At 71.8% G+C, this 24,739-nt stretch overlaps 2 protein-coding genes across 3 annotated transcripts in view; one reads left to right on the forward strand and one right to left on the reverse strand.

Annotated features, from left to right (window-relative positions):
* Nucleotides 1-7,837, forward strand: part of CELSR1 (cadherin EGF LAG seven-pass G-type receptor 1) — a 58,648-nt gene extending 50,811 nt beyond the window's left edge. The window contains exons 25-35 of the mRNA XM_037513371.2: nt 3,485-3,659; nt 3,905-4,017; nt 4,284-4,363; nt 4,858-4,984; nt 5,501-5,626; nt 5,737-5,831; nt 5,943-6,046; nt 6,239-6,388; nt 6,641-6,874; nt 7,109-7,370; nt 7,798-7,837. Coding sequence (XP_037369268.1) covers nt 3,485-3,659; nt 3,905-4,017; nt 4,284-4,363; nt 4,858-4,984; nt 5,501-5,626; nt 5,737-5,831; nt 5,943-6,046; nt 6,239-6,388; nt 6,641-6,874; nt 7,109-7,370; nt 7,798-7,822 — 1,491 coding nt within the window. The 3' untranslated portion in view covers nt 7,823-7,837. The remainder of the gene's footprint in view (nt 1-3,484; nt 3,660-3,904; nt 4,018-4,283; nt 4,364-4,857; nt 4,985-5,500; nt 5,627-5,736; nt 5,832-5,942; nt 6,047-6,238; nt 6,389-6,640; nt 6,875-7,108; nt 7,371-7,797) is intronic.
* A 5,380-nt stretch (nt 7,838-13,217) lies between these two features.
* On the reverse strand, nt 13,218-24,525 carry TRMU (tRNA mitochondrial 2-thiouridylase). Of its 2 annotated transcripts, XM_037515146.2 has the most exons (11): nt 24,444-24,525; nt 23,163-23,328; nt 20,769-20,875; nt 19,108-19,230; nt 16,915-17,087; nt 15,895-15,948; nt 15,753-15,819; nt 15,085-15,185; nt 14,202-14,346; nt 13,920-14,002; nt 13,220-13,680 (listed from the first exon to the last, which is right to left on the reverse strand). In XM_037515146.2, exons 1-11 carry the CDS (start codon nt 24,523-24,525, stop codon nt 13,516-13,518), a joined length of 1,266 nt encoding a protein of 421 aa, XP_037371043.2. In that variant the 3' UTR covers nt 13,220-13,515. The 2 variants fall into 2 exon arrangements, with proteins under 2 accessions (XP_054551950.1, XP_037371043.2); XM_054695975.1 differs by having other exon boundaries at nt 13,218-13,680; nt 15,753-15,948.
* Between the last annotated feature and the right edge of the window lie 214 nt (nt 24,526-24,739).

Genomic DNA, 24,739 nt, shown 5'->3' on the forward strand with positions numbered 1-24,739 from the left:
GGCCGGGCTGTAGCCTGTTTGGTGGAGTCGCTGGCGGCCGGGCGGGGTGAATCTTTCCTGCTTCAAAGTGTTGGGGTCTCCTTCCTGTTGGGGCGCGCGCATGGCGGGGAGCCAAGCGCCGAGGGCTTCCTCTACAGGCCCGCCCTGTTCTGATTTGAGTTGAGGTTTTCTTCATTAGCTCTCCTGTAGCCCGTTAGCCGAAGTCGCTGGTCACAAACCCGAAAGGAGCGCGTTGAGCGAGCCCCTGCTGCGCGCTCGCGGGGGGGGGGGGACGGGGGGGGACGGGGGGGACGACAGGGACGGGCGTGGCCCTCGTGGGCCCACAGAGCCGACTGACTGTGCCTCTCCGGGGGCTTGTCCCGCCCGGGGGAGCTTGTCCCGCCCGGGGTGTGCTGCGGTGGCCCTGCCCAGCGGGGAAGTGGGTGGAGACTGGCCAGGCAGCGCTTTCGGGGCTTGCGCGGGGCAGAGCAGACGCTGGGAACCGCCGGCAGGACTCAGGACAGGGCTGGCCGGCGGCGGGTCCCCCTGGCAAGTTCTGCCTGTTTTCATGTGTTTCGAACTCTGGTCTCTGACAAAGATAATTGACTGACTCGCCAGTTAAAGAAAGACAGGGCTTGTCCGCGTGGACACCGTCGGCGGCTGTCGGAGAGGGTCGGACAGGTGACAGCAGCGGGAGGAGCCGTCGAGGAAGACGGGTTCCCAGACAGGCGCCGCCGACAGGGACAGAGGCTGCTGCGGCGTGTTTTTGTTTTGTTTTTTTTGTTTGTTTATTTATTCACACGTGAGCTGGGGTGCAGGCCAGAGGTGGGGGGGTGAGAGGACTCCCCAGAGACAGTGGGAGCAGAACAGGCGGATCCACTGAGACACACGGCTGCGGGGAGCAGCTGGCGACAGGCGAGGTCTGCTGCGCCCAGTGGGTCACCTCCCTGGCCGGGGATCGAACCCGTGCTGCAGAGGCCGCGGATGCTTCACGGTGCTCTGCCTACCCCCTTGCGCCACCAGGGAGGCCCCGCGTCGTGGTTTCTAAAGGAAGGTCCGTTGACTGGAGAGACGCGGGTTCTGCACGCGCGTCCCTCGTCAGGCGACTTCCCCACACACCCAAGAGACAACACGGCGGGTCTTGACATTTTAAGGTTAAATGAGTCGCAACGAGAAATTGTTCATGGCGACGTTGCGTGTCGGGGCGCGCAGGGCTCCCTCGGGCAGCCTGGAGGGTTCATAGTCCGGGTGCCGCGGCAGGAGAGGGCGGGCAGGCGGTGACGACCGCGTGGTCTAGCGTGAGCTCGGTCAGAGGACACGGCCGGGAGGCCGCGGGGAGCCAGGGCGCCGGCGAGCCAGGACCGGGCGGGGGACAGGCGGGGGCACAACGGGCCGAGGAGCAGCCGCGGGACCCACCGGGTGCGAACGCAGTTGGCAGCGAAGCAGCCAAGACGCACCACGGCGACGTCACGTCATGTCACGTCACAGAAATAGGCGCAGCCACGCCCCTGCGCGTGCGGGGAAACCTGATTGTTTCGGTGAATCCAGGGAACTCCCTGGATAAAGTCACATCCATTCACGGTCGGGAGGGAGCGGCGAGGGAGGGGCGGGCAGGAGGAAGAGCCTTTCGACGAACCCAGAGCGGGAGGGGCTCTGGCCGCGCGACGTCCCCGGCGGGAATGGGCCGGGGGTGCTGGGGACGGGCCCTCCGAGGCCAGGGTGCGGTGAGGACGCCCCGGCCGCCACAGCGGGCACGCGAGTGAAGGGCGCGGGCGCCACGGGGAGGATGTGTGTGCTGCCCCCTGACCAGGCCCTCCAGGGGCGAGCTGAGCGGGCAGCGAGGCCGCCGCTGTCCCCGGGGAAGGGCACAGCCGCCTGCGTGGCAGCCCCAAGCCCCGTCCCGGCCCGGGCCTGGAGGGAGGCGGCTCAGGTGCAGGACGGCTCCGTCGGCGGCTGTTGGGGCAAGCACAGCCTCCTTGCTGGCGCCAGCAGGGCAGCCGGGCCCTCAGGGCGGTGGGCAGCCCGGGGGGCTCCGCGGAGGACCTCAGGGGTGCCCCAGTGTGGCCCTCGGAGCGCAGACCCAGCAGGCCCTTCAGCGCGGTCTGATGGGGCCCTCGCGGCTGCCTGCAGTGCCCCCCGCTGCTGCTGGCCTGGGCACCTGCGCCCGTGGGCCCGCTGGGTGTTCCCCGTGCGTGGCCTGGAGGGGCCGGGAAGCGGGTGGGGGCCTCACCTGATGCCCCCCCCCCCGCCAGGTGCAGAGGCAGCACCTCCCCGGCCCTGTCACTGACTCGGCTCCGGGGAGGAGCGCGGTCCCCCCGGCCTCTCTGGGTCTCCAGAGCCCGCAGGCCGCGCGGTGGCGCGTTGGCGTCTGTCTGCGCGGGGCGGCACCTCGGCCTTAGGGGTTTGGACGCCGCGTTTCTGACGCTTCGCTGCTGCTTTCTCCAGGCGTGGTTTTGAGGGTTTCCCTCTCACCTGCTTCGTCGTGTGCCCCGTCTCCTCCCCTGCGAGCCGCGGGGGGCTGGGCTGTCTGGTGAGGGGCTCGCCCCCCGCCCCCGCCCCCCAGTGCCGCCCGCCCAGCGTCCGGCAGGGCCGGCTCGGTCACGGGGTCCCGGCTGGGCTGATGCCAGTGCCCAGGGCCCCCCGGTCTCGGGTTGGCTTCTGGGGAGGACGTGCCCTGGCGCTGGTGTTCCCCCCGCCTGTGCTCCGCTCGGCCCCGGACACGGGCCAGGCCAGCTTCCCGGGACCCACAGGCGCCTGCCCACCCTCCCCGCCGGGCGCCCCAGCCCGCAGTCCTCCCGGACGGACCCGGGGGAGGCTGCTCTGGGCCGGGGCTCGGAGCGCAGACAGGCTTCCCCAGGCCTCCGGGGCTGGACTGCCCGCCCAGGTGACCGGCTCCTCCTGCCGCTCCTTCCTCCCGCCCCGCCCCCAGGCCCACAGCTGGCTCGTGGCCCCGGGCCCTGGGTTTGACTCTCCGTCCCTGGCACCTGGCCATGGGCCGCGCTCCCCGCCCGGCGAGGCAGGAGCGGAGCAGCCGCCGTCACCCTGCCCTTCCGTGGAAAGTCCGCGGCGGGGCCGGTTCCTGTTGGTTGGGGTCAGGAAGCCTGAGGCTCCTCCCTTCCTCCCCCGGTGACCGCTGCCGGCGCCCCCCGAGGGTCAGGCGGCGATGGGCCGCCCGCGGTATCCTGTGTAACTTTCCCTGCCGGCACCTCAGAGTCCGGGCCCGCCACGTGGAAATGCCACTTCCGGCGAATCTCGGAAGCCCGAGGCGCTGCTGCCTCCTCGCGGTGCCCGCGCCCCCAGCCCCCCGCCGGCCGGGCCACGGGCGCCTCTGTTCCGCGCGGGGCGCCTGGGCTGCGTGCTGTCCCCACCCACCGGCCCGCGGGTCAGATGGGGAAACCGACTGACCTGATTCCTCGTTGGGGCCCGCGGGCCCGGCAGTGGCGGCGCATCCCCCCCACCGCGGGTGTCCCCCTCGGGCCGGCGGGCTGACGGGTCTGTCCCGCAGTTCCTGTGCACGGTCATCGCCATCCTGCTGCACTACGTGTACATGAGCACCTTCGCCTGGGCCTTCGTGGAGAGCCTGCACGTGTACCGCGTGCTGACCGAGGCCCGCAACATCGACGCGGGGCCCATGAGGTTCTACTACGTCGTGGGCTGGGGCATCCCGGCCATTGTCACAGGTGAGGGCCCGGCAGCCGGCCGCTGCCCCCTCCCTGCTGGCCAGCTCCCCTGGCGTCCCTCTTGCACACACACGGGACGGCCCCACCTGCTGCGGGCTCCTGGGGGGCTGGCCGGGCCTGCGGGGTCCGCCTGGGGTGGAGATGGTCGGACGCCGCCTGTGGCGCAGGGCGGGTGGGCCGGAGGGACCCGAGGTCCGAGGGTGCCTCGCCCGGGCGTGGCTCTCACTGTCCCGCCCCGTGTCCAGGACTGGCCGTGGGCCTGGACCCCCAGGGCTATGGGAACCCCGACTTCTGCTGGCTGTCCCTCCGAGACACCCTGATCTGGAGCTTTGTGGGCCCCGTCGGCGTGGTCCTGGTGGTGAGTGCCGGGCTCGGTCTGGCTCGGGACGTGGCCCTGGAGGGTGGTGGCGTCCAGGCGGGCTGGTGCCTCGGGCTGGCCCTGGGCTCCGGCTCTGGTCCAGGTCCATGTGACCGCGAGGGGCTTGGCGTCGGCCCGGGTCGGAGGGTCTCGGGGGCCGGTTCCCATCCCTGTCCCCCAACCTGGGTGGGACCGAGACCCTCAGGAGCCTTGGGCTGCGACCCCCGCACCGTGTGCTCCTCAGTTGCCATTTTGTTTTTCTGCAGGTCAACACGGTCATTTTTGTCCTGTCCGCGAAGGTTTCCTGCCAGAGAAAGCACCACTACTATGACAGGAAGGGGGTCGTGTAAGTCCGCGCGGCCCGGCGGCCCCACCGGCCCGGCCTCCACCGGGAGGGCACAGCAGCGCCAGGGACGCCTGGCCGCGGGAGTGGAGGCCGATGGCCGCCGTTGGACAGGGTTGGACAGCGGGGGCGGGGGCTGGACGCTGTCTGCGTTGTGCCAAGTGTGCGTCCGAGCAGCATGTGCACATGGTGGGGGGCGGAGGGGGCCGGCCACGGCAGGCGCCCCCCAGGGCGTTCGGGGTCTCCGAGGACGCAGCCTGACCCCCTGCCAGGCCCTGTTCCCTGTGGCCGGCGGTTGCCTCCCAGTGCTGTCCCGCCAGTGGACGCTCCGTCTGTCTGTCTGTCTGCTCCCCCGTGTGAGCTTAGCGAGGGTTTTGAAAGGAACGGGGTGGGCAGTTGGGGGGCGGGGGAACAGGTGGCGGGGGTGGGCGGCGCCGGGTGGACAGAGGCGCCGGGGGGCGGGCGCCGGGCGAGGTGCTCACGGCCGCTCCCCGCAGCGCCCTGCTGAGAACCGCCTTCCTGCTGCTGCTGCTGGTCAGCGCCACCTGGCTGCTGGGGCTGCTGGCCGTCAACAGCGACGCGCTGGCCTTCCACTACCTCTTCGCCGTCTGCAGCTGCTCGCAGGTGGGCCTGGCCCCGGCTCTGCTCGGCCCGCGCCGCAGGGCGCTGCTGCCTGGGCCGTCCCCCTGGGTCCTGGCGCTGTGTGGCCAGCCGGGCCCCGGAGGCCCACAACTTGGGGTCCAGGCTGCATCCTTGGGTGTGGGCGAATGGGGTCACCCCAGGATTGTGACTCGAGCTTAACAGCAGGGGTGAGGGGTCCCCCCACTGAAAAAGAGGCTGTTACCCCCAACTCGGCCCTGCAGAGCTCGCCCGGGGACTGCACCCCTTGACCTCCTGTGCCTGTCAGGCCACCAGCCGTGGACCCCTCCCCCGGCAGCGTCCCCAGAGATGGTGACGGTAGCCACAGGTCACCCCAAGGGTCTGTGGCGGCCCTGGCTGCGTCCTAGGTGGCCCCTGCGGGATGGCCCCTGCCCCTGTCCCGGGTGGAGAGGCCTCTGGGATCTCGGCTCCATGGGGACGCCGTCCTCAGGCAGGTGCCCATGTGGCAGCCGAGGCAGCACTGACCACCCCTCCTTCCAGGGCCTCTTCGTCCTGCTGTCCCACTGTGTGCTCAACAGGGAGGTCCGCGCCCACCTGAAGGGGGTGCTGTCTGGAAAGAAGCCTCACCCTGACGACTCAGCCACCACCAGGGCCACCTTGCTGACGGTAGGGGTGCCGGGACCCCGTGGGGCCTGAGGCCGGGCCGCGGGGCATGGGCAGAGACGGGCTCGCTGGGGACAGGTGTCCGCATGGCCCTGACCGGCCCCTCCCCCCAGCGCTCCCTCAACTGCAACAACACCTACTGCGAGCAGCCGGACCTGTTCCGCACCGCCCTGGGCGAGTCCACTGCCTCGCTGGACAGCACCCTCAGGTCAGGCCCCTTCCGCCGGCACCCCGGGCATCGCGGCTCTGTCCCCAGCCTGCGGGCGCCCGACGCTGTGCCCTCCGGCCAGCCACGCCTGACCTGCCCCCCGCCCCGCAGGGATGACGGGGCCCAGAAGCTCAGCGTGTCCTCCGGGCTGGCGCGGGGCGGCCTCGGGGAGCCAGACGCGTCCTTCGCCCCCCGGAGCAGCAAGAAGGCCCACGGTACGGTGCCCTGGGGCCGCCTGGGCGGAGGCCCGGCCTGGTCTGTGCCCAGCCCTGGACCCTCGGTCATCGGGGAGCAGGCGGCCTGGGAGAGGGGTCTGTGGCCACCTCACTCCGGGAGGCTCCCCAGGGCCCCCACTACCCCCCGCCAGCCCCCCCCCCCGCCCCGGCCTGACCCCCTGCCGCCCGCAGGCCACGACTCGGACTCGGACAGCGAGCTGTCCCTGGACGAGCACAGCAGCTCCTACGCCTCCTCACACTCCTCGGACAGCGAGGACGATGGCGGGGAGGCCGAGGACAAGTGGGACCCGGCCCGGGGCCCTACCCACAGCACCCCCAAAGGTGAGCCGGCAGGCGCAGCACTGCCACGGCAGCCAGGAGGATGGGGAGACGCAGGCGAGGCTGCCGGGGGCCTCTGGGGACCCTCGCCGCAGGCGCCCTCGAGGCTGGCCGGGTGCTGGGGTGCAGGAGCTGGGCCTGTTTCTCCCCCAGAGGCCTGGGAGTGGGGGTCGGGGTCTTCGGGGTTCCCGTGGGAGGAGGGACGGCGGGAGCCTTGTGGGCCGCAGCTCCAAGCCGGGGCGCTTGTGTTTTCAGTGGACGCTGCGGCTGGCCACACCCCGGGCGGCTGGCCCGACGAGAGCCTGGCCGGGAGCGACAGCCAGGACCCGCGGGAGGGGCCGGGCCTCAAGGTGGAGAACCGGGTCAGCGTGGAGCTGCACCCCGAGGCCCCGGGCAACCACTGCAGCCAGCGCCCCCCAGACCCGGAGGGCGGAGCCCCTCCCAGGCCCGCGGCCGCGCCCCCCAGCCAGCCCCCGGAGCAGAGGAAAGGTGCCGCGGCCTGGGCCGGGCCGGCGGGGGGCTGGGGTCGGGCTGGGGTCCGGGGTGGGCTGCAGCTGGGTGGGGGCCGAGGGGCAGGGCTGCGCTGGTGCCAGCGGCCGAGGGGGCCGTGTGGCCCGTCCCTTGGGCTGAGACCCAGGAGGGGAGCCCCGTGGTGCGGCGGCGCGGGTCGGGGACCCTGTCCCTGGGGCAGCGCCCGGCCTGACGGCGGCCGCCCCCCTCCAGGCATCCTGAAGAACAGGGTGGCCTACCCGCCCCCGCTGAGCGACAAGACCCTCAAGTCGCGGCTCCGGGAGAAGCTGGCCGGGTGCGAGCAGAGCCCCGCGTCCTCGCGCTCCTCCTCCCCGGGCTCCAGCGACGGGGGCCGCGCCCCCGACGGCGCCATCACCGTCAAGAACCCACGCCGGGAGCCGGGGCGCGAGCACCGCAACGGGGCGGCCATGAGCGTGCGCGCGGGGAGCGCCCAGGCGGACGGCTCCGACTCCGAGTGAGTAGCTGCCCCGCGGCCCCCGCGCCCCGCAGCCTGGCCCCGCACCCCCAGCCCTGCCCCTGCTCCCCAGGGGGCCGGGCCGGAGGACAGCAGGGGCCGAGGCTGGGGTGGGGACTGTCCAGGGAGGAGGCGGGCGTCCCGTCCCGGGGGCTAGACTAGAGGACTCCAAGATGCCGTCCAGCCCGGTGCCCCCGGCACAGCCCCTGCCCGACAGGCGAGCTGTGGCCCGGCCCCGTCCTGCCTTTCAGGGGGCGGGCTCTTGGGCGCGCCCCTCTCTGGAGCCCCCAGGGTGCTGCTCCTTTCCCAAGTGGGGCTCTGCTTCCGGGTGACCTCGGCCCAGCTTAGCTGCTGGCTCCCCCGGGCCCGGCTCCCAGGGACGCGCCCTCGCTGACCCTCGCCCCCCACGGCTTCTTCCCACGCGCAGAGGCAGTAACGAAACTTCAATTTGACCATCAGGAGACCATGAGACAAGCACGTCCCCCCCAGCTCTCCGCTGCCTCGACGCGCCCCTGGACCTGGGAGCCCAGGAGGCCGCCGCCCGCCCAGTCGGGCAGGCCCGGGGTGGGGCCCCCGAGACTGTCAGGGCTGACGCTCCCCACGCGAAGCCTCGCTGCCCCCAGGGGCTCGGGCCATCTGACCCTGCGACCAGCAAAGGCCCGGGTGGGGGGGCAGGACCGCAGACGGCCGAACCGCGCGGCCCAGACCGGGAGAGGACCCGCCAGCGCGCGTGCGGGGCAGGTGAAGACTGAGGGCCGGCCTGCGCGCCTTCTCCTGCAGGACAGCCCTGCCCGCAGCCCCGCGGCCATCGCGAGGCCCCTGGGCCTAGAGGGGAGCCCCTGGCCGGTGGCGAGGGGCAAACGCCATGTGCGCGTAGGGCGAGGACAGCGCAGCTCACTTACGGTGCCCTCTGGCCAGCTGTGCAGGAGTGGACCGCGCTCGGGGCTGGACCTGGGGGTGGGGCCCCGGGGTCCCTGCCCATCCAGGCGGGCAGGCGTCAGAGCAGGGCGGGAGGTGCCTGTGCTGCTCTCAGCCATTAGCGAGGTGCCCATGCCGTGCCGGCCGGGCCCTGGAGACCAGCAGCAGTTGGCTTCTGAGGGGTTCACCCTGCGCCCCATCTGCCTCGACGGTGGCGACCCAGCCAGGGCCCTCTGGGATGGGCGGGGCCCTGAGCAGCCCCACGCGGTCTGTGGACCACAGCCGTCCCGCCCTGATGGACACCCTGGCCGCTCCCAGCGCCTCGCAGGCCCCGCTGAGCCCCGGGCCTCCCTGGCCCCGTCCCAGGCGAGACGCTGCAGGTGGGGGCTCTTTGTCCGCGGCGCCTGTTCCCGGGGGGATTTGAATGCCCCCACGTCGGGATTCAGACAAGTGTGGGGGCTGCCGGGGTGTCACGTTCCCTCCTGCCAACTTTCTGGCGCGTTTAGCCTCGGGCGCTCCAGGCGGGCTGGGGTCCCACCGCCGTGTCTGGCCAATTACTTGATCCTGCTTCAGACGCCAATTGTGCAAAGGGACAAAGCCCGGCGCCCCTCTCGGCGACCAGGCTGCTCTCGGGGAGCTCGTGGGGGCCGGGGGTGGGGCGGCGGACGCCCGCTCGGCCTGTGTTCTCCGTCGGCCCAGGTCCGTGGGCGGCACCGCGGCTTCCCCAGGCGGGACCCCGGCCGGTGCCAGCCGGGCGATGCCGCGGGCCCCTCCCGCACGCCTCGGGGGGGACCCCGACGTCAGGGAGTGACCGGGCTGGCCGCGCCCCCCACGGGAAGCCTGCCCAGAGCCTGGGCGCCCGCTGGGAGCGCGGCAGCGAGCGGCCCCCGGCGCGGCGGCACCTCAGGAGCCGCGAGTTTCAACCGGGTCGGAACCTTACCAAAAGCCCCCGTCGGTCTCATGAAGACGGGCGGCCGTGAACAGGCGGGGCCGAGACCGCGGGGGGACGCGACGCTGGAGGTTTTGTAACAATCGTGTATTTATTGACGTTCGAGTCGCCGGGATCGCCGCGCGCGAGGAAACCGCAATAAATTAAACGTCGGACTCTGTCTCGGCGAGCTGCTCCCCCCGCGCGGGCCCGGGGCCCGGAGTCGTGCGCTTGCGGGGGCTTCCACCAGGGCTCCCCACATCGGGCCGTTGTTAGCCGCGTCCCCTGGCCCGCGGCCCGGACGCCCCCGTGTCCACCCGTCTCCGTACTTGGGTTTTCTCGGCATTTCCATTCCAGGAGGGTCGACGTCCTCCTGGCGCCTCTTCACACTCGGGCATCAGCGCGAGGCCGGGTGGCCCCCCGCCCGCTGACCGGCTGCGCCCTGTGCTGGTGTCTGGACCGCGGCTCCCGGCCCCGCCTGTGCCACCCTTGCCTCCAGGGCGCCCGGGTCCTGTCCGGCCCCTGGCGAGTCCTCTGGCCTGGCCGCCGACCACCTTGTGTCCCTGCGTGAGGCCTGCACGGCGCGGCTCCTGCCGGTGACCCTGGCCACGCCACTGGGTCAGGCCGCAGCCTGCCGCTCGGGGCCGGGCCTTGTGTGGTGCATGTCCGGTTCTGTCCTTGGCCTTTCGGGGGGCCAGGGTCTGTCCCACACGGCTCCTCTGGGGTGAGCCGGGGCCCCGTCCACGCCTGCCCTGCCCTCCTCTGGGTCCCTGCGTCCAGCACCGGCACCGTCTCATCCCCCTCTGAAGAGGCGGGGGGCCACCCGCGGGTCGTCCTGGGAAGAAAAGTGCCCACAGATGCCCCCTCCCAGAGGCCATTCCCCATTCCCCACACCCACCACCTCGCCGCTCGGTGCCGCCTCTCAGCGCGAGTCCGCGCCCGGAGGCCCCTGCCGGAGGACGCCCAGCGGGAGGCCCGCCCAGCAGCAGGAGCACCTGGTGCCCGCAGGGGCGGTGACTCGCAGACAAGGTGGGCCTGGGCCCGTGCCTGGGAGGGGTCAGGACAAGCAGGAGCCCGGTAGCCGCAGCTGCTTCTGAGCACTGTCCAGGCTGCTGGCGTGTCCGCTGGCGTCCCCACGCACACGGGCACTCCCACCTGCGCAGCCGGCTCCAGCCCACAAGGACCTCAAGCCAGCGAGGCTGCGGGAGGCTGGGCCTGGCGCTGGACAGTGCCGGGTTGCACGCAGGAAGCGGCCGAGGCTGGCACCGAGTGGGGAGCCGCAGCGCGGTGCGGGGTGCAGATCTGTCTCCGGGAGGTTTCCCTGGAGAGGCGGCGGGTGGGGAGGGAGCAGGTGTGCAAAGCCACGTGTCTCTCCTTGTGGGCGCGGCTGGCAGCTGGGGAGGGGAGCACGTCCCTACTGGTCAGTCCCGCGCCCCTGTCCTGCCCTGGAGTCTGCTGGGGCCCGCAGCGGAGGGGCCGGGGCCCAGGCCAAGCATGTGGACGCGTGGTGCCCCCTGGCGGGCGGCTGACCTGCTGGTCAGCCTTCCGGACTCAGCGGTGAGCTGGGAGCTGGGCGCAGCTGAGGGCAGGTGTGGGGTGAGGGGCGGGTCAGGCTTTCACGCTGCCGGCCTCTGTGGCCATCCCCTGCGGCCCTGGACACGGGAGGCGCTGGGGAGAGGGCGCAGACAGCGGCTGATGCGGGACACCTGGAGCGGCCTGCGAGTGGGCGCACCTGCGCGGGAGGCGGGACCTCGAGGGGGGAGGGAGAGCGGGCCGCAAAGCCGCGGGGGAGGCCTCGCGAGCGCTCCGGGGAGAAAGGCCGGTGGCCTGGGGGTCCCCAACCCCCGCCCGGTCGCCAGCTCGCTGGGCAGGAGGCGGCAGGACTGGAGGCGGACGGCGCGCCCTCGCGGCTCCGAGGTGGGTCGGGGCAGCGCGGGAGGCGGACAAGGCCTCGCCGGAGAAAGGGACGCCGGGCTCGGGCCGCCCAGTGCCGGCGCAGGACAAGCCGGGGGGGACTCGCAGGTCCGCCGGAGGCGGGGAGCTGGGTGGCTGCCGCCATGCCTGGGGGCCCGGGAGGGAGAAATCAAGGGCAGCCGTGGGCCTCGGGCCTCAAGCAGCCCCTGGGCTGCCCCTCCCCCAGGGCACGGCCCGGAGTGGCAGCGGCCCCGGCCCCTGGGAAGGGCAGAGCGGGCCGGGGCGGGCGTGAGGCCGCCTGGCCGGCCGGGAGGACACCCTCGCAGGCCGCAAAGCCCCCGGTCAGGCCAGAGCTGGGCCGAGGTCGGGGCCGAGCCCTTGTTGGGCAGCCGAGGGACACTGCGGGCGCGGGAGCCTCCTGAATCACCGCAGGCGACGCCCTGACCGCCGCCGAGCAAGGGTCGGGCGCCGGGGCGCGCGGCCGGAGCGGGCCAGAGGGGCCACGCGCGAGGGTGCTGTCCGCGGCCTCCGGCCCTCGCGCGTGTGCCCAGGGTCCGCGGGTCACGGCGGCGGCTGTCAGCAGCGAGTGCCCCGGGACCGGGTCCCCCCCAGTCCCGAGCGTCCCCCTCCCGGAGCGTGCACTTGGGGGGACGCAGGGTGTGGCTGAGGCCACAGCGGGAGCAGGCCAGGAAGACCCAGGGCCTTGGGGGACGGAGGGGTGGTCCGCAGGGCCAACTCCTGCCTTCGCGCGGGCTCAGCTGTCCCCTCAGTCTTGCGGGTCGGGGCTGCGCGTTCCACTCGCCAAGGGGGACCTGTGGGCAGGCCGCGCAGCGAAAGCCCGGGGGGCCGGCGGGGCAGGCGTCTACGCTGCTGGCCTCTGCGGCTGTCAGCTGCGGCCTTGATTGCGCCGACGCGGAGGGGCCCTCGGGCTGAGGGTGGCACCTGAGCGCGCGCAAGGGGAGGCACCTGGGCTGGGAGGCGGGGCTACTAGGCTGCCTCACGGGGGTGGGGGGAGGAGAGACCCCACGAGCCCCACGTGTGCTGACTTAATGGGGGCCCCGCCCCCCTGTACCCCAACCGACTTCTGCCCACCACTGTCCCCCCTCCCACTCGTGTGTCTGCCACCTGGGTCAGCCCAGTGGGCAGCGTGGTGGGTCCCCGGCAGGGTGGCAGCTCAGACCTCGCTCCCGGCCCTGCCCCACCCCCCGCCCTGCACTCCCGCCCAGAGGGACTCCACCTGCCCCGGCTCCAGCCTCCCCTGAGGTCCGCGTGGACCTGCCTCGGAGGGGTTGCGGCCTGGCCCTGCGGTGCCAGAACGGCCGCTCAGCCCCGGAGCAGGGCCAGTGACCCCAACCCCAGGCCCACCCGTGGCCCAAGGTCCCGGAGGTCCCGCCTCTGGCCCAGACCTCCCAACCACAGGGCCAACTGGAAGCAGCACAGGGCGCCGCATCTGAGGCGGGGCAGGGAAGGGCCCTGGGCGGTCAGGTGGCTGGTGCGTGGACACCGCCCTCCTGGAGAGGGTCTGCCCACCCGCAGCTCCTCGGGGCTGTAGGGAGGCTCCTGGCTCACGGCAACAGCAGGGCCTGCGGGCCAGCCAGACCCAGCCCCCCCGGGACCCCCACCGCGGCGTGCGCGCCTGTACCCCCAGCCCACAGGTAAAGCCCTGGCGCCCGTGGGCACCTGCCAGAGGTGGGCCTGCAGGGGCGCCCCAGTCCCGGGGGCTGAAGCTTCCTGAGCAGGGCCAGTGCCCAGAGGTGGTTCCTCTGCCACAAGCCACACAGCAGGGTGGTGGCCCCCCCCACAACAGGGGCTGCCAACCCCAGGACCACGGGGAACGGACGCCTGTGGCCTGGAGCCACCGGGCACGGTCGCGGCAGACATGGCCGCGTGTGTCCCCCCAATCCGCTCCTCGCCGGGACACTCCAGTCCTTGTTTCCCGCGAGCTGCAGGGAGCAGGCGCCTCGCAAGGGACGGGGTGGCCCACTTGTCCCTGCTGGGTCAAGGCCAGTCGCCCATCCTCTGCCACTGGGACCTGGGTGGGAGGACAAGGGGTCACTGCTGCCCCCTGCCCTCCCACACCACTATGGGGGCCGGTGCCGTGGTGCCCTCCCCGCCCCCCAGCCTCCAGCAGGATCCACACCCCGCAGAGAACAGAGACCTTTATTCCACCGTCCCCGCAGCCACACAGCCCCGCGCAGGCCCCATCCCCCGGCGCAGCAAGTCCTCCTGCCGGGCCCCGACGGGGAGGCGTCAGGGCGGCTTTCCTGGGCCTTCCTGCTACCCGGCAGCCTGGCAGCACCCCCGGCGCGGCTCGGGCCCCTGGCAGCCTCTGCTGGGCTCCGCTCCTCGTCGGCTCTTAGGCCCTCAGGGGCCACTCGGGCTGGGTCACAGTGGGGGCCCTGAGGCTGGGCCGTCGCCCGGCCCCTCCCCGGAGCCCTCGGTGGCCGCTCTGGATCGGCTCCGGCCTTTCTGGAGCGTGTAGGCGGATGGCCCCAGGCGCAGGATCTTCCCGCTGCCCAAGCACTCCTCTCCCTTGTAGAGCACCGCGAACTGCAAGGAGAGGCGGTCGCTGCGCCGGGCACCACTGGCGCGGCTGCCGGGGCGGGGCGAGCAGGAGCCAGGCTGCTGCAGCCGGAGGCGCCCGCGGCCCCTGCCGCCCAAAGGGCACCTGCCAGCCACCCGGGGACACGCCTGCGCCGCGCGGGGCTCGGGCCAGGCGCCCGTGAGGGGCTGCAGCCTGTCCCGCCTCCCAGCCCGAGCCCTCCCCGCACCGGGCGCGGCCCACTCACCTGCCCCAGGGCGAGGGCCCGCACAGGCGTCACAGCGGTCACCCACACGCTGCCATCTTGGTTGAGGGTCAGCACACACGGCACTGGTAGGGGAGAGGGGCCCTGGGTGGGGGCGCGGCCTAGCCGAGCGGGTCAGCCGGCCCCAGGAGGCGACAGGCACCAGCGGGGGGCGGAGAGCATTTGGGGCGCTGGGGCGCTTGGCCGCAGCCGGAGGGACTGGCGGCACGCGCGGGCCGCGGCATCTGAGGGCAGGAAGCTCCCCGCCCGCGCCCGCCCGGTCACCTAGCGCCATCTGGTGGCGGAAGCGGAAGTGGCACTCCATCATCTTGTCCCGGACCAGCGCCGCGGGCGGCTCCTCCGCCATCCAGTGCACGCGGCCCGTCCGCAGCAGGTCTCGGTACAGGGCGGGGTGGTCTGTGCGAGGGGCCTGAGAGCGGGACGCCAAGGTCAGGCGCCAACACCCCGCCCCTCCTCAGGGACGACCCCGACAGCAGACGAGCACGGGGGCTGGGGCGAGAGCGGGGCGCCCCTGTGGGCACACTTAGCAGAAAGCAGAGGGGCAGAGGTGAGACCATGGGCAGCCCCTCCCCGGGGGCTCTCAGCAGGGTCCCACCAACACCAGCGCTGGGGGAGAAGGGCCGAGGCGCCTTCTGGGCCCTGACTCTGACCCCACGCACCCCGGCCCCGGGACCTAGCAAGCTTCCGGCTGGGGCACAGGCAGCGGAGCCGGCGCTTCAGCTCTACGAGACGAGCCCACACAGGCACGTGTCCACTGCTGACCCATCTGGCTCTCACAGCAAATGAGGCTACGCAGAGGCCGCCGGCACCCTGGCCCAGCCTCAGCCCCACGGCCTGAGAGAAGGTTTCCGGGTCCACGCTGGTGCCCAAGGCTGGACCCTACGTGTAGGGGTCTCCCCGGGCACCCTCGGCCCCACCTGCACCCGTCCCCCTACCCGCGCCCTGTGTGGGGCCCACTCCAGAGCCCGGGTGGCCACTGTGATCCTGGCTGGGCCCCCAGGCCCTCCACGCCACCGTGAGGCGGTGGGGCCTGCTCCGTGCAGGCCCTGCCCCAGACCCTGAAGCACCCCCAGCTCCATGGGGACCGCCCTGGGGAGGGTCTGGCGTTAGCAGCGCACAGCAGAGCCCGGGAGGTGCCCGCACTCACCACAAGCACGTCGCCCGTGGCGCTGTCCTTGTCCACCACGTACCAGGGCTCCCGCAGGCCACCGAGGTTGGCTCTCTGGCCCAGCGTGAACAGGAACCAGCCTGTCAAGACGGGCTCAGTGAGAGGCGAGCGCGGCCGGGGCGGCGCCAGCTCCTCCGAGGCGTCCTGCGACCCCCCACCCCAGCAAGCAGGCTGCGGCCTACGGAGTAGAGGCGCCCAAGCCGGTCCTGCTGGAGCAGACCAGAGATCGCGCGGCTGTCGCCTGCTCCGCAAGCCTGGCCCTGGCTGCACGCCGGGCCGGGAGTTTGCACAGGACAAGCCATCCAGGCTGCCCGTGGTGAGACACCCCGCCTTGGACACTGGGGCCCCAGTCCCCCATCCGGGTTGTGAGCTCTGTGCCCAGCTCGGCGTGCAGCACCCCAAATCAGGAACCCCAAACTTTGAAATCGCCCACTGCCTGTCATCGGGTGGCGTGCGCTGTGGCCTCCAGGAGACGGCGACCTGGCTCCCAGGGCAGTCGGCTGACCGACAACGCAGAGCGAGGCCCCTAACCCGAGGAGACCCCTGGCCCGAAGTCCGACTGCGTCCCCGCACCCCCTTCTCTGATGCAGGGGCGAGGGGAACACAGGGGTCTTAGTGAAACTCGCGCAGCTGGAGGCCGCCCTCACCTTGGTGTGTCCCCAGGACGCGCCCGTCCTCCACAGACACGAACCTCCCGGGCCGAGGCTGCAAATACTGACACACACGCAGCGTCACCGGGAGCGGCGCCCACAGAACCCCGCTCCGCCCGGTGCCGCAAGGACCACTCACCTGCAGGATGAAATTTTCAAAATTTCTTTTCCCCACGAAGCAGATGCCCATGCTCTGCAAGGACAGGACGGCGGCCGTGAGGGGGCGGCCCTGGGCCGTGAGGGGGGCCTGGCCGCCGCCGCCACACCCACAGCCCGGCCCAGAGGCCAGACGCTGCCCTGGGGCTCCGTCTAAGGCCCCGACCTATGCGGCCACTGAGTGTGGCGCGCCAGCCCCTCCACTCCCAGCAGGCGCGGCCCGCGGTCAGCCCGGCCCCCGGGAACAGCAGGGAGGCTGCTTGAGACCTCGGGGCACCGCCGGGAGGCGGGGGAGGGGACAGCGCGCGCGCCCACCACCACACTGGCCACCAGCTCACGGACAAAGGCCCGGCCCAGGGAGACGGCCACAGCTGCCTCCACCCCCAAGCTGGTCAGGCTGGGCCACCAGCCCCACCACAGGCCAGGCGCTTGCCTCGGAGGCCTCTGTGCCCGTGCCTGCCTCCAGGCCCTCAGCTGCCTTCCTGGGCGTCTACCCAGTCGAATGCGGGGGCTCTCACTGGGCCTGTCCTACCTCCTCTCTCCCCCCGGGGCGGGGGGGGGCGGTGTGTGTGTGAACGCAGTCTCCACCCCCCCACATCTGGGGGAATCACAGGGTCCACACCCCTTGAGCCCTTCAGGGTGCAACGGGTGAGCCTCAGCCTGGGAGCTGCCTGCTTGCAAGGTACAGTTCACGGGCACTGGGCTCACAGAGGGCTCTTGGAAGCGGGGGACACCACGCTCGCCCCTCCCTGTCCTCAGGCCGCGGCAGAGCCGTGGTGGCGCCCTGCCCCCACCAATTGTGCGGGCCTGGTCTCACCAGCTGGCCCGCAGGCCGAGCCAACACCCGCCCCCCAGGACCAAGGCTGCCAGGGCGCGAAGGGGCTGAGGAGGGGGTGGGCCGGTGGGGCCCCAGCCCTGCTGCTTCTGAGGCAGCACCCCTCCACCCGCTGCTCCCAGGCAGAGCTGCGCCGAGACCACAGTCCCCTCCCGGGGGCGCACACACCTCTCTCTTCTGGAGCACATGATGAAGTCTATTCTCAGCCGCTATTTTCTTTACAAAATCTTTCGTTAATCCCCCCAGAGGGAAGAGGGTTCGCCGCAGGGCATCCTGGGAAACCTGGCTGAGAAAGAAGGTCTGGTCTTTAAAGCTGTCAGCTGCTTGGAGGAGTTTTACCGCTGCCAAGAGTAAAGAACAAAACACGTTATAGGAACGAGACCACACACGGCCCCTACGCGAACGGCTCTGCGTGCCGAGATGAGCCCGGGGCTGGCGGCGAACACCCACCGCCCGAGGGGCAGGTCGGGAGACCCTGCCACGGCTACTCAGGAGGCGCCTGCCCCCTACTGCGGCCTGCCAGGGAACAGGCAGGGAAGGCGGCTTCCGTGCCAGGCAGGCACTCGAGCTCTGCTTTCGGTCACGGTGTCTTCAAAGCCGCGCGAGCAGCCGGTTCTGAGGCGCCGGGGAACGCGCTACACTATCGCCAGCCCTCCTGGGGAAAGCGGGTGAGGCGACCGACAGAAGCCCCCAGGAGCCGCGGGGTGGGGCGCCCTCAGCGCTCTGCCCTCAAGCGTGTTCTCGTGTTGGGGCGAGGTGGCGTGTGCGGGGCGCAGGCGAGGAGCCCGCGGAGGGCAGCGGGGCTGAGAGGCCAGCCCCAGGCGCCCCAGCACACGCGCCTGCAGGCCACGGTCCCGTCCAGGCCTTGACTCATTGTGGAGACAACCCCGTTTTACAGGAGGCCGTGGGGTGCAGGGACTCCGCACTGCCTGCACACGCAAAGCCGGCCTCGCTCAGTGACAGGATCTCCCTTCCTAGAAACTAAACCCAGGCAGACGACCCGGGTATGCGCGGAAGCCCCAGGATACCGCCGCTCCTGACGGTGCCCAGTTGTTTCAAACAAAGCCCCAGTCGACTGTTCCTGAGCAAGGGCAGCGAGCCCAGGCCACGGAAAGGAACTGACATCCGACGGGGGACGCCAGGAGCCCCGGTCCCTCACCCTCACGCCCGCGGCCAGCGAGCTTCACGCCCGCGGCCCACGCACACTGGTCAGGCCCCTGCTGCCCCTTGTGACTGACTTGCCCCAAGGTCCCAGGCCCAGGGGGCCCCAGTAGGCCCCAACCCCAGGGCAACTGAGCAGGAATGGAAGGTTCCAGGACACCATAAGACACACGAGCTCAGACCCGGCCATGTGAACACCAGCACACACAACTCTGCAGCCGCGCCAGACGCCCACGCACAGCTCCACGCAGGGGCCTCTGGCCCGCTCCCTGCTGTGACTCCCGAGTGGCAGGCTCCGCCCTCAAAGTCCTGTCTTCCCAACGTGCTGAGGTCCCCTGGGGAAGGGCACCCGGGCGGGGCTGGAGGCCACACCCCACAGGCACTGGCACCCGTGTCCCTCTGAGCTGTAGGACGGGCAGTGCGGTGGGGGGGGGGATGACAGGGCAGCCAGGGGCCCCTGCACACTCGGGCTCCTGGGACCAGTGCACCATCTCAGGACCTGCAGCCCCACACAGGCTGAGCCACACGGAGGAGACCCCAGCAGGGCCTGGACGCGGACCCCGGCCCTGCTCTCTGAGCTGCCCAGCCCAGGGACCTGGCGCCCTCTCCCGTGAAGTGGGCCAGGCGCCCCACGCTTCTGAGAGGAGGGGCGTGCACAGTGCAGCATGGCCGGGGTGCGGGCGGTGGCCCTTGCGGGAGGAGCTCCAGGCCCTGCTCCGTGTCTCCCACCGTGAGCTCTCTCTTGGCACGCGGTGGAGGCCGGGGCCAGCTGGCAGCGTCCGAGCTCACGGGGCTTTTGTTTTTCTGGGAAAGTAAAACTCTGCTCCCTCTCGCGCGGACAAGGTCACCTGTGCGCTTCGCCTTCGCAAGCACGCGGATGCCAGGCCAGCCTGGAGGCGCTACAGTCGCGCCCCAGCCTCGGCCCTCCCGCCTGACCGAGCGCCGGCGCGCACCCCGACGGCGAGCGTCCATGTTTCTGCCAACATCACCAGGTGCTCTGGGCGGTGACAAAGCCCAGACCCGGGCTGCACGGGAGAGTCGATCTCCCACCTGGCCACGCCCGACTGCTCCCAAGGCCCCCGCAGACCCGGGGACGAGCCCGTGCCCGGGCCGCAGCAGCAGGGTGAGCGCGTGGGGCCACGGCGCGTGGGTGGGGGAGCCGTGCCCATGAGTCACGGCGTCTGACCGGCGCTCACTTACCGTTCCTAACTTCAAAGCGGTTTCTGAAAAGCCCTTCTGGCCTCTTAATGTGCTTCTGCTGAAAGACTTCCTCGTCCTCCAGCGAAGTTCTGGCGTAGTGGCCTGTGGCAACTGCGTCTGCGCCTGGGGAGACACAGGGGCTCAGGGCTGTGCCCGCTCCTGCCCTGCACGCGCCGGGAGCAGGTGGCCGGGGCCTGTCGCCAGGATTGCGGGCCTCCACCCCTCACGCCGGGTCCAGCGAGCAGCTCTGCCCATGGAGCCCTGGGAGCGGCTGCGTGTCCTGAAGAGCCTGTTATGTGCCCCTGCAGCTGAAGGGCGTGCGCGCGCGCACACACACACACAGACCGAGGTGCAAGAGCGCATCTCAGAGTCTCTCATGCGAAGGGAAAAGCGCACAGGTCTTAAGCAAGTGCGACGTAAGACAGATACCGAGAAGGACCCCAGACGCTGCCCGCGTCCAGACTGAGCCCTCAATAGAGGAAACAGACACCCCTAAAACCTGTCTCCCTCGGGCACCAGTGTGCACGGCAGGGGCTCTCTGCAAGGCCCACCATCGGGGCCAGGCTCCAGGAGTCTCTGCTCTGAGCTGCGCTTTGCATGCGGTGACTCTAGACCGGGGTGGTCCCTGCGGGAAGTCCCCTGAAGCCTCGACAGCCGGCCCCCCAGGCTCCCTGAGGAGGGGGGTGTGGGCAGTACCTCAGCCCCCGAGAGCCCTGCAGCGCACCCGGCTCGGCCGACCTTGGTCTGGCCGGTGGGATCGCACCCCAGTCCCACGCGGGGGCCCTGCTGTGACGGTGACCCCGCGCATGGGCGGGCCTTTCCTTTCCTGAGTCACGGGCCCCAGCGCCCCCTCCCGCAGCGGCAGCTCACTGGTCAACGTGGCAGCAAACTGCACGCCCCACTAGGCCCCGAGGTCCTGCTCTGGGTCCAGCATCCAGCCGGTGGAGGCGCGTCTGACTCTGCTGCAGGAGGCCCCGCCGTAGCCATGCCAGCTACAATCCCTGGTCCCTGGATCGGCAGCCCCCCCGCCCCAACCCAGGTCACTACGCAAGTGCTGACAGGACAGCTCAGCCGGCAGCCCTGGGCTCGAGGTCACGGGCACACGCTCCGTCTTGGCACGCGGCCAGGCGTGGCAGGTGAGCCCCACGGTCAGGGCAACTGGGGCCGGCGTGCGGCCCTCAGGAGTCAGTACAGCGACTCCAACAGCGGGGCAGGAGCAGGGATCCACAGTGGACACCCAAGGGGAGTCAGGCGAGCCAGGCAGCAGGAAGGGACCGTCCCCCAGAGACGGAAACAAGACGCAGGAGAGACGGCAGGACAGCCCAAGCGCGCAGGCTGGCGGCGCCGGCCACAGGCGGCCTTCAGAACAGACTCGCTTCAGAGACCCCGACCCACAGCCAGGCCCAGCCCCGCCCCCGGACAAAGCAGAACCCCACGTTGGGAGCGACAGCAGAGACCCCAATAGGACTAGCGAAAGGATGAGCCACAACAGACAGACACCCAGTTTCCAGAGTCCGGCCCCAGGCCCGGCCCAGTGGGCGCTGCCCCCGCGCCAGGAGCCGCCCCACGCAGACCCGCGCCCCTTCCCTCCCGCTCCGGAATGGAGGCCGTTTCCCAGCTCTCGGCCTCCGGCTACAGCGAGAACAGCGCCAACGACTCACCGAGGTTGTCCACGGCGTAGTGGAAGAAGCAGCCGAACTTGATGTGCTTGTTGCAGGCGATGTCGGGGTTGGGGGTCCTTCCTTTCTCGTACTCGCTTAAAAAGTCGCTGCAACAGAGGAAGCCTGCTCGTTTCTCGGCGCAGCGCAGCCCGCCGAACAGAAGGCAGCGAGATGCCCCGCTCAGCCTCCCCTCGCCTGCCGGAACTAAAACCTCCTGCCCCACGGGAGAGGCGGGCGCAGCGCCTCAGCACCCCGGCGGCAGCCCCCTGCCCCGCCCCCCCACTAGAGGCCGCTGAGGGCGGACGGCAGCTGCCTGCGGCCGACTATCTCCGGGCGCCCCACCCACAGCCCGGACCGAGGAGAAGGGGAAGCGCCTGGGGCAGCCCCGGCCGGGCACCGTGTGGATGGCAGCCGCGGGCGGGCTGGGAGGAGGAGGCAGAGAGTGCCCCGTTCCCAGGGCGCTGCCACAGGGGCCATGTGCCTGGGTGCACTCGGGGACTGTCTCGTGCGCCGCGCCCGGGCGACAGAACACCGTGACGGGGAACAGAGCCAGACCGAGTCTGTGCCCCAACTCAGGTGGCTGTGCGCCCCGACTCGGGGGCAACGCCCCACTGTCTGCCCACGAGCGCGCCGCCCAGCAGGGCGTGAAATCTCCCGGTGTTACGTATTTTCCAGAGCGCTTGACCTTATTACACTCTTTCCTTTTTCTTTTAACTCTTGGCAGGGTGCGCTGCAAGTTCTACCCCCTCCAGCGGCCCCAAACGCCCACGTAAGCACCTGCCAGCGGCCATTGCAGAGGCCAAGCCGGGGGGAGGGGGGGGGCCAGCACCAGCAGCGCTAGGCGAGACGGAGGTACCTGCCTCCTCCTCCACCCACGCTGGGGACGGCGCTGCGGCATCTGCCCCCCACCCCAAGACGAGGGCCGCGGCCAAGAGGACTCAGGCACTTCTGCACCGGAGGCCCCGCGAGAGCATCAAGAGGCAGGTTACGGCCCGCAGCCGGGCCAGGCGGCTGGCCAGCGAGAGCCCAGGGGGCTTACGGGGGCCTAAGGGGCGCGCTCACCTCACCTTCCCGTAGGGAGCCCTGGCCCGAGGCCGGGGTGCTCCCCCAGCTCTGCTCCCAGCCCGCCGCCGCGGTTCAAGGCACACGTGCTCCAGACACTGCACCTGCTCACGCGCTTTCAGAGTGTGACCGCTGGAGCTTCGTGCCATCACCTCGAGCCGCAGCTCTCCCAGCCCATGCAGACCCGATGTCGCAGCTGGCCCGACGCCTCCTCTCACGTCCCAACTGGGCCAGTCTCCAAGCCCACTGCACTGATCCCCAAAGGGAGGGTCCCCCACAGCAGAATCACCTCAGGCTTGGGAAGGTGCACACGGCAGGCCCCACCGCCCACGGTGCTCAGCAGCTGACTCGACTGCTGGGGATCATCGCCCCCGGAGCACTCCCACGGACCCCGCCGCAGCCCCGGCCCAGAGCTCGTCTTTCTGAACAACGCGATCAGAGCGGCACTGGCCTCCGCCAGGCAGGGCACCCGGAGCGTACAGAGGCGCATTTGATCCTCACAGCAACCTTGTGAGGTGTCACCCCAGCTTAGAGGATGAGAAAACCAACTTATGAAAGTCTAATCAACTGCCCCAAGTCACAATTGGGGCAAAATTAGGATTGAACCCAGCTTTTCTCCCCCTAAAGTACCACCCAGCCCCATGCACGTCACCATGGCCACCCCCAGGGCTGTGCACACCAGCCACAAGCCCCACCCTGCAGCTTCCAGGCGTCCCCTGTCACCCCCTACCCTGCTCCTGCTGCCGAGGGAAGGGCCCCCCAGGCTCCTCACTCCTCAAGGGCGGTCAGGCCACGCCACTCCCATGAAGTCCTCCTGCCCACTCCACACACCTCTCCCTCCTCTGCCGGCCGCCCTATCTGCCCCGCACCACCGACCCTTTGCAGACAATCCCCCTACACCTGGACAGCACCCAAGCAAGCAGGACATGCCTCCCAGCAGCACCCACAGAGGACAAGCACTCATGACCAGCATGGGGTGCGCTGGGTTCTTATAGCTTTTCCGTGTTTCTGCTTTTCCAAAGGCACAGGGGGCGAGTCACCTCTTTTTTCCAGAACCCAACCCCATTACTGATCTCATGGGCAGACACCCACTTCGAGGCACCGCGAGGCATCTCAGCCTTAGCTCCCTTCCCTCATCTAGCAGCTGAAGCATCTCAGGGCTCTGGAAGGCACCAGAGACTGGCAGGGGCCAATACTGGAGGGAAGAGGGTGTCTGGGGCCCCAGGCCTGGCCCCCGGAGACCTCCCCACGCGGCCTGGGCCTGGCTGGCTTGGCAGCGCTTCCCGGACAGAGGTCACGGCCCTGAGCCCTCGTGCCGTGGGCTGCACCCACCTGAACACGTCGTTCCAATACTCCCTCACGTAGGACACCTGGTGGAAGGGGATGTCCAGCACCCGGCAGACCCTGTAGGCGTCCTCGCAGTCCTTGTCGGCGGCGCACACGCCATGCTCGTCCAGAGAGTCCCAGTTCTTCATAAACACCCCTGTCACCTGGTAGCCTGAGAGGGAAGCAGCGTCTGAGCTCCCCGGCGCCCACGCGGCCCGCAGTGCCGCGGCCTTCAGAGCCGGTGCGCCAGGGTCAGGGCCGGGCTCCCCCCACCCCCAGCTGCTCCGCCCGAGCAGGGGCACTGGGCCATCTCTGCCCCGCGGGCAGCGCCTGCCCGAAGCTGCTAGATTCGCTCAGCTTCTAGCTGAGCTTCTGCGGAGCGAGTGAGATCGCGGCAGAAGCTCAGCAAAGTCTTCAGGGCAGATGAGAGCCCCGCCTCAGTCCCGGGGCGGGAGCTCACTCCAGCGCCACGGCCCTGGCCCGCCCTTGCTGGGACGGAGCCCCGACCCGGCCCTGCAGCGCCCCGGGCCGCCCGCCCGCCCGCCGGGGCTGGTGTCCCGCTCCGCTCCGGGCAAGGGACTGCCGGCAGCGTCGCCCGGAGCCGAGAGCGCGAGTGTGAGACGCCCGCGGCCAGCTGGGCCCCTCCGGCGCCCGGACTCGCTCCTCCCGCGGCGCGGCCGGCGCCAGGCGAGGCCCCCGCACCCCGCGCCGCCCGGGCCCGGCCCCGCGCCAAGCCGGGCCGCTCCGCCCCGGAGCCGCGACCCTCCCCGCCCGGGGCGCGACAGGGCGGGCGGCTCGGCCAGGCCGGGCCCTCGGCTCCCCCGCGCGGCGGACACCCGGGCCGGCCGCGCAGCCTGGGCGCCGGGGCGCGCGCCCTTCCCTCCCGCCGCCGGGCGCCCGCCCCGGCCCGCGCGTCGGCACCCGGCGGCCTCCCCGCGCCCCGGCGGCCTCCCCGCCCCCCCGCGCCCTCCCCGCCACCCCCCGCGCCCTCCCCGCCGCCCCCCCGCGCCCTCCCCGCCTCCTCCCCCCGTCCCCCGCGCCCTCCCCGCCCCCCGCGCCCTCCCCGCGTCCCCCCGTCCCCCGCGCCCTCCCCGCGTCCCCCCGTCCCCCCGCGCCCTCCCCGCCCCCCCGCGCCCTCCCCGTCCCCCCGCGTCCCCCCGCGCCCTCCCCGCGTCCCCCCGCGCCCGCCCGCGGCCACTCCGGGCCGGTCAGGCCGGGCGCGCTCGGCGGACCGGGACTCGGGGCCGGCGGGCCGCGCGCCCCACAGCCGCGCGCCGGGCCGCTCACCTCTCCGCCTCAGCAGCAGCGCGGCCACGGCGCTGTCCACCCCGCCGGACAGGGCGCACACGACGTGCCGCGCCGCCCGCATCCGCGCGCCGCGCCGGCCCCGCCGCTTCCGCGCCGGAAGTGCCGCCCCGCCGCAAGTCCCGCGCCGGAAGTCCCGCCCCGCGGCGCCCGGCCGGCAGCGCGAGCTCGGCGCGAGGGTTCCGCGGCGGTGGGCGGGCCCGGGCCCTGGCTGCCGGCCGGCGCCCGGAGACCCTTGGCGGGGCCGCCTCCCGCGGAGCGGGGGCCGCGAGGGCGCA

This window comes from Talpa occidentalis, unplaced genomic scaffold (assembly GCF_014898055.3).
Source record: "Talpa occidentalis isolate TD23 unplaced genomic scaffold, MPIMG_talOcc4v2.1 talOcc4.16, whole genome shotgun sequence".
NCBI lineage: Eukaryota > Metazoa > Chordata > Mammalia > Eulipotyphla > Talpidae > Talpa > Talpa occidentalis.

Excerpts from the sequence above, each read along its gene's own strand:
- TRMU (XM_054695975.1), bottom strand. The coding sequence starts at position 24,525 with ATGCGGGCGGCGCGGCACGTCGTGTGCGCCCTGTCCGGCGGGGTGGAC. Across the intron at positions 14,347-15,084 it reads CCACGGGCGACGTGCTTGTG|GCCCCTCGCACAGACCACCC; the intron begins GTGAGTGCGGGC and ends TCCCGCTCTCAG. Across the intron at positions 13,681-13,919 it reads GGGCCCTCGCCCTGGGGCAG|TTCGCGGTGCTCTACAAGGG; the intron begins GTGAGTGGGCCG and ends CTCTCCTTGCAG.